Source organism: Triticum urartu, chromosome 6A (assembly GCF_056163025.1).
Source record: "Triticum urartu cultivar PI428250 chromosome 6A, HENAU_Tu73, whole genome shotgun sequence".
Taxonomy (NCBI): domain Eukaryota; kingdom Viridiplantae; phylum Streptophyta; class Magnoliopsida; order Poales; family Poaceae; genus Triticum; species Triticum urartu.
The window spans coordinates 592638487-592645950 of NC_141878.1; the positions used below are offsets into that span (position 1 = coordinate 592638487).

General features: G+C 39.4%; 1 protein-coding gene and 1 pseudogene across 1 annotated transcript; both read left to right on the plus strand.

Annotated features, from left to right (window-relative positions):
* Nucleotides 1-3308, plus strand: LOC147966864 (uncharacterized; annotated as a pseudogene).
* Nucleotides 3037-6841, plus strand: LOC147966865 (uncharacterized). The gene is made up of 8 exons (XM_087529135.1): nucleotides 3037-3789; nucleotides 3868-4057; nucleotides 4374-4751; nucleotides 4841-4954; nucleotides 5047-5331; nucleotides 5402-5464; nucleotides 5543-5617; nucleotides 6629-6841. Exons 1-8 carry the CDS (start codon nucleotides 3599-3601, stop codon nucleotides 6839-6841), a joined length of 1509 nt encoding a protein of 502 aa, XP_087385261.1. The 5' UTR covers nucleotides 3037-3598.
* The last annotated feature ends 623 nt before the right edge of the window (nucleotides 6842-7464 follow it).

Genomic DNA, 7464 nt, shown 5'->3' on the forward strand with positions numbered 1-7464 from the left:
TGCATGAGAAGACCACACAATCACGTCTATCCATTGTAGGAAGGCTAATGACTATTAAAACACAACATAATCTGTCAGAAGCTTGTTACAATGAGATGATGACTCTTATACATGACATTGTTGGGGACGATGTTGCAAAAGATCTCCCAGCAAACTTCCATAGGTCCAAGAAGCTTGTGCATAGTTTAGCAATGCCTTACGTCAAAATTCATGCATGCCCCAATAATTGTATGCTTTATCATAAAGAGAATGAAAATAAAGAAAAATGCACTATCTGCAAAGAACCTAGATATGAGGAAACAACCGCAGGAAATAAATCTACGAAGATACCAAGAAAAGTTCTGCGCTATCTCCCAATTACTCCTAGGCTACAACGGTTGTACATGTCACAAAGCACTGCCAAGCACATGGACTATCACGCAAGGCCTCATAACAGTGATGAAGTAATGGTTCACCCTTCTCATGGTGAAGCTTGGAAGGAATTTAATAAGGAATTTAAAAAATTTGCTGAGGAAGTAAGGAATATAAGGCTATGTCTAGCGACTGACGGCTTCACACCTTTTGGTATTAAAGCAGCCTCCTACTCATGTTGGCCAGTATTTGTTGTGCCTTATAATCTTCCACGAGAAATGTGCATGAAGCAGAGTAACCTGATCCTTGCACTAGTTATTCCCGGTCCAGATCATCCAAGAAAGAACCTAAACGTTTTCATGCAGCCTCTAGTTGACGAACTTGATGATTTGTGGAGAAATGGTGTAGAAACTTATGATAGTTATCGAAAGCAAAATTTCACCTTAAAGGCAGCTTTGCTTTGGACTATTCATGACTTTCCAGCTTATGGATTAGTAGCATGCTAGAGCACTCATGGGAAGCTTGCATGCCCTATATGTGGATCTGACATAAAGACATTCTCATTGAAGAACGGGAGAAAGCCATGCTGGTTTGACTGCCATAGGAGATTCCTTCCCACTGACCATGCATTTCGTAGGAGTGTGAAATGTTTTCGCAAGAAAAAAACAGTTTTAGATCCTCCACCAAAGCGCTTGTCCGGAGAAGAGGTGTATGAAGAACTCCATAGTCTTGTCCATGATGAAACTGGCAAGAGTAAATTTGAGGGGTTTGGGAAGGAGCACAATTGGATAGCTATAAGTGGTTTGTGGCAGCTAGACTATTTTCGGAAGTTGCTGCTTCGCCATAACATTGATGTAATGCACAATGAGAAAAATGTATCTGAGGCTTTACTAAACACATGCCTTGATATTCCTGAGAAAACTAAGGATAACAACAAAGCACGCCTTGATGTTGCTTTGTATTGTGATCGACCAAAGCTACACCTGAACAAGAATTCAAGGGGTGTGTGGAAGAAACCTAGAGCGAAATATTGTGTCAGCAAGGAAGATAGAATGACCATCCTTAAGTGGTTTAAAGAAGTGAAGTTTTTTGATGGGTTTGCTGCTAATTTGAGTAAAACTGTCAACTTGAGTAAAAACAAATTCATTGGGCTGAAAAGCCATGACCACCACATCATCATGGAGCGCCTCCTGCCAGTTGCCCTACGAGGCTTCATCCCAGAACCTGAACGGAAGGTCATAGCAGAGTTAAGTTTTTTTTATCGGCAATTGTGTGCCAAAGAAATTGCTCCAAAACGGATGCGTGAACTTGAGGAGGAGGTTCCTGTTCTATTATGCAAGCTTGATAAAATGCTCCCACCAGGCTTCTTCAATGTAATGCAACACCTGATAGTGCATCTTCCATATGAGGCAAGGGTTGGCGGCCCTATGGCATATCGTTGGATGTATGTTTTTGAGAGGTATGTTAGACTATATAACTTTGATCTGTACATTGCGTTTTGATATATTTATGTCATTTATTGCTGAAACTTCTAATATTTTGTTATAGGGCAATGCACTATCTTCGTTTAAAAGTGCGAAACAAGGCAAGAGTGGAGGGTTCAATCGTTGAAGATTGTATTGTGCAGGAGATCACGAATTGTGTTTCTCTTTACTTTAGTGATCATGTTCGCACTATATGGAAGAAGAATCCTCGATATAATAATGGAGGAACACGCGTGCAGAATGATGGTTGCACCTTAGATGTGTTTCAGCATGTAGGAAACCTACATGGGAGGCCTATTGCCCGAGAACTATCGCGTGAAGAGTTGAATGCAGCAAGGTTGTACATTTTGACTAACTGCTCTGCTGTTGATAGATTTCGTGAGTAAGTGATGAATAATTTGTAATTTTAGAATTGAAGTGTGCAAGATGTTTATAATCATACGCGGATTTGTAGAACATTTGAAGATGAAAAATATGCAAGTCATCCAAACTTGACATCGGAGGGCCTTGATGAAATGATGGCATCCGAATTTGTGGAATGGTTCGAGATTGCTGTAAGCACATTTTAATTAGCATTATATCCTCTCCATTCAACTACTACTATGTTTCATAATCCGAGTTTTTCTTTTCATTTCATTGTAGTGCAAAGAAGATCCCAATTCTGATGAGGACTTGTGGAATTTAGCTAATGGATGCAGCTCTAGAGCCTATTCCTATAGGTCCTATGATGTGAATGGCTTTCGCTTTAGATCAGAGATATTTGAGAAAAAACGTAGAAGGTTGAAAACGGTGAACACAGGGGTTTGTTTGACATCCTTCATCTCAGAGACTGAACAACTTGACTACTATGGTGTCATTGAGGAAATTATCAAAGTATCCTTCACAGCTGGTAGAAAAATTGAGATGGTACTCTTGAAATGCCGTTGGTTTGACCCCATCAAGGGTGTGAAGCCAAATGCAGAATTAGGTTTGGTGGAGATAAAGTGGTCTTCAAGGCTAAGTAATTTTGAACCATTTGCCATGGCTCACCAAGCTATACAAGCTTATTACTTGCATTACGCATCCTCCAGGAGAGATCTTCATGATTGGAGGGTTGTTTACACTATTCAGCCAAGTACCAGCTTGAGTAACTTTGATGACTGCGCAAATGACCCATCTACTACATATGAATATTTCTAGGAAGGTGGTCAGCTAGGTAGTTTTTCTGTAGATGGTGGCAAATTTGTTGATGAATCTACTGAGCCAAGAAAGGAGTCAGATGATGTGGAGCTTGATCCCTCTGAAATTTATGTAATAGAAAATCAAGGCAATAATTATGAGGGAGAAGAATCTTCAGAAGATGAATTGGACGAGAGTACTGATGAGGAAGAAGAAGATTTACCTGAAGAGGAAGGACAAGAAGAGACATATGAGACCGAAGATGAGGATGGTGCAATAGAGCATGACTCTGAATATGACGATGATGATTACTGAACATTTATAGCTTTTGCACTTGTCATTTTCTGTCTTGGTACCAATAAATATTATATAGTGGCACAACTAGTGAATAATATAGTATGTTTACTATTGGTAGTAATACATATTACATAGTGATTTAATGACACAACTATTGAACAATATATTATGGTTGATAGTATTTGTAGTTTAGTTGTTACATAATGTTTTCTGTTGTTTTCTTCTTCTACTGTCATGCCTTTGGCAATCATCTACTAATTATTTTTTTATGTAGCTAATAAGAATGTATTTGTCACTATGTAAATAGGATGACCCGCTTGCATCATAGGCGTGTCTCAATGGCTAGGTCGAACAAGTCTTCTTCTAGTGCCTCCGTAGGAAACAATGGATCAACTCAGCCAACTGCACAGGCTAAAAAGCCTAGAACACCAAGAACTAGGACTTCAGCCGGTCTCAGACTAGAGGAAATTGACCGACCGCTTATAGTTCCCGTTGGCATGTAAGTATTAAATATTTCAATTTCTTTACTTGTAGCAATGTTCATGTGCTAACTACATTTGATCTTTATTTATAACAGGGCATGGGAAAGGCACCCATACAGCGCTCGTGATCCATCAACGGTGCTAGGTGCCTTAGTGCGCCAGATGTATCCACCGCCAATTGGTCCAAAAAATGATCAGAAACCGGTATTGTGTTGGGAGGACTACAAGTGGTCCCCTGGTCCAGAAGTAAGAACAGCAGCTTCCAAAATAGTGGAAGAATTTTGGGTAAGTATCTGCACACACACACACACACATTGTTTTGGGTAAGTATATACATTGTTTCTATAAATGCTTTGAGAATTTTGAATCAGTTTTTCTAGTACTTAGAATTCTGAAACAGAGATGAACATATTATATTTAGACATAAGAAGTCTAAAACTGGTGGATGGGTGGTAGTTAAAATTCTTTATTTTGGTCACAACCAAGACAGAACTACTTGGTTTATCTATGAGGTGTTGGAAGCTTTGATGATTATGCATATGCTCACTTCCACAAATGCACTAGTAACTAACAAAAAATGTTTTGGGATGGTTTTTGGCAGTGGCGTTTCAAGTGTGACCCATCGGAGCAAGAGAAGGCAGATGGTGTTTTGGAGGAGAACTTAACTAGGAAAGTGAAGCAGATGCTACATGAGGAAAAGGCCGCAGCCATCAAAAGATTAAAGAAGAAGGGACAATTGCCTACAGAACTAACAGAAGAGGATGAGGATGGTAACCGCTGGCCAACTAAGGAAGCTTTAATTTCTGCAAAGAGAGTTGACTTTGGTACAGATGTTGGTTGGCGTCTACTATGTGAGCACTGGAGTAGTACTGAATTTAGAGGGTTATCTTTAACCAACAAGAGGAACAGACTTGCTAATGGGGACACGGTCTACCATTGTAGTGGTGCTAGAAATGTTGTCGCCACACGTCAATTTCTGGTACTATTTTCGTCAAACATCTTTCTGCTTACTGTTTAATAAGGAAGTTTCATTTACATTGGATGATGTGTCACACTCTTGAAATGCAGAAACTCAAAACCGGGAAAGACCCTGGAATTTCTGGTGCTTGGCTTCACACGCACAAATTGCATCGAGGGACTGATGAAGAGAAGATATGCAGTCAAAGAACTGCTGATCATTGGGTCAGTAAAATATTGCAACTTAGTTCATTATAATCATCATCAGAACTATGTGCATAACACTGCAGTTTACCATTAAATTTTAATTTGAAAAGGAGGATTTTGATAAGGCAATGAAAAATGCCCATAGAGAAAATTGGGAAGAGGAGCACCCGGATTTAGATGGACAAATCATCTACGAAGCAGCAGGCAGAATGCCACATGGCAGGCTAGGAATTGCTAATGAGTTGTTTAGCAAAGCAGAGAAGGCGAAGTTTAAGTCTAAAAGGGTGATGGCCTCACAGCCGGTGCAGTCTGCTAAGGAGGAGCGTCTAGAAAGAGAAAACAAACATTTGAAGCAGGAGATCAAGCGTCTTCGAGGCATTGAGCTTGTTGTTCAGGTAATCTTGTCTTCTCTTGTAAATTTGAGTCTGAGTGAATAGGTTTGTGCTGACATGCTGATGTTTGTAGTCTTTGGCTGAGAAAGGGGGAGTCGACTTTGATGGCATAATGCAATTAGCAGCAGATGACTTGGTAAGTTATACCCATCTCAATAGTAGGCTTTCAGCAATTGAACCATTAAGTAATGTTTCTTTTGTGTATGATACATAGTCTCCATCATATTCTGAAGGCGGATTTCAAAGGGGACGAAGTGATGTGCCTCAACACCCTTCATGGAAAGAATATGTATTAGCACATCAAGAAAGAATTTGTGTGTGCAAGTCAGGTGCAGGATTTTTGGTCATGGAAAGTAGCAGCAGATGTAGATCCTTCATATATTTCAATTACAGATTTAGAAAAGAAATGCATGGTTAACTATATTGGCGCATTCCTCTAAAGGATTATATCACCCAAGAGAAATGACTAATGCTTCATGTAAATACTTGATGGTTGAGAGAACAAGTTTATCAGCACATCTATGAGAAAAAATGCAGTGAAGACCACACTTGATAGCCTGCAGTTGTCATGCTTGTTTCTCTATACATATGCCTTGTTTGCTAGCATATCTTAATTTGCTATCATTTCTTATGTGCAAAACTAGATAAACTGAACCATGTTAATTCAAAAATCATTAGTAGGAAAAATATGATAGTATGAACAATAATTTATTTGTACTTCATGTATAATTTATTCAGGTCGCAGGGAACAAATTAGTAAACATGAAAGAATTTAGGCTAACCATCCAGAATATTTTTCTTACGGATACTCTTCCTTTATCTAAGCATTGTTGAACCATGTTCGGTAAAGCCTCTGTACATATGCATTTCAATTTATAATACATATACATGCAAATATTTATTTCACCTTGGGGCACATGCTGCTAGTTTATGCTTTTTGTACATGCCATTCTTAATTAGTTTACTATATGCCCAAACTAGCCAATAGTGTTCTGTTAGTTTAATCGTTCGGCTTTGTCATGTGAGTGCGAAATGTAAACACTATTGATAGTGGGGTCGCGGATAGATATGCACAGTACTTGGAAAATGTGTATGGAATATATGTTCCTGCTGATTCATGTTTCCTCTGAAAGTTTCATGTGAAGGATCGAAAGGTGAATAGGCATCATATTGTTGGATAATCATACTATTATATAGCAGCTAGAAGATAACCTGTCAATTAGAACAGTTAAGTTTGATCCCTGTAGGTCACTTAAATTTCAGCTACATTATACTAACAACTAGTCTTGTCATTACTTAGGGAATGGGAAGCAGGACTGGAGGCAGTACGAGTCATGGAAATGATGATGAGGATGACTACTATGGCAATGGGGGATATGATAACTATGGCGAGGGTGATCTGTATGGTGATGAGCACTATGATCACTATGGCGATGGGGAATATGATGACTATGGAGATGAGGATGACTATGGCTATGGCGGTGGCGATGGCGATGATGATGATTGGCTATAAAAGTCTGATGATCTTCAAGTCATGCCAAAATGTAGTTATGTTAGATATTTGAAACACTTTATCTTATGCAAAATGTGGCCTATCTCAATTACTATTTTTTTCTGCATTCGACATTTGATAATTATGGTTAATGCAATTTGGATGCAACTCAATACCTTGTGCTTGTGTATGAGACACATTTGTTGGAATGCCAATATTCTGAATGATTGCTATGGAATGAAACACCCCTTGGTGAAAGAAATATATGAGGGGTGAGTAATGACCTATGGTGGAAAATATGTCTCGGTTATACAGAATGCCAATGGGGACTTCAGACAGTTGGTGAATTTATAAAATGACGGTGTTTGCTCACCCTCAACTAACAGGTTTTGTGGCAGTGTTCGCTCACCCTCGGCTAACAGGTTTCCTGAAAGGTCGTATACACTGTCGACCATCTAATGAGCTGACGGTTTGGTTCTCCTCATGGTCATAACTAAGTCCAGCGGGACAAATGTACCATCGACTATTTTGAAAACCGACGGGAAGCAATAACCGTCGGAGAGTTAATGCCCGACGAGGAACCGTCGGCTATAAATGTCGTCGGGCTAAGATGAGCCAGCAGTCACAATAACATGCCCGACGGC

Excerpts from the sequence above, each read along its gene's own strand:
- LOC147966865 (XM_087529135.1), top strand. The coding sequence starts at position 3,599 with ATGACCCGCTTGCATCATAGGCGTGTCTCAATGGCTAGGTCGAACAAG. Across the intron at positions 4,955-5,046 it reads AAAGAACTGCTGATCATTGG|GAGGATTTTGATAAGGCAAT; the intron begins GTCAGTAAAATA and ends TAATTTGAAAAG. Across the intron at positions 5,465-5,542 it reads AATTAGCAGCAGATGACTTG|TCTCCATCATATTCTGAAGG; the intron begins GTAAGTTATACC and ends TATGATACATAG.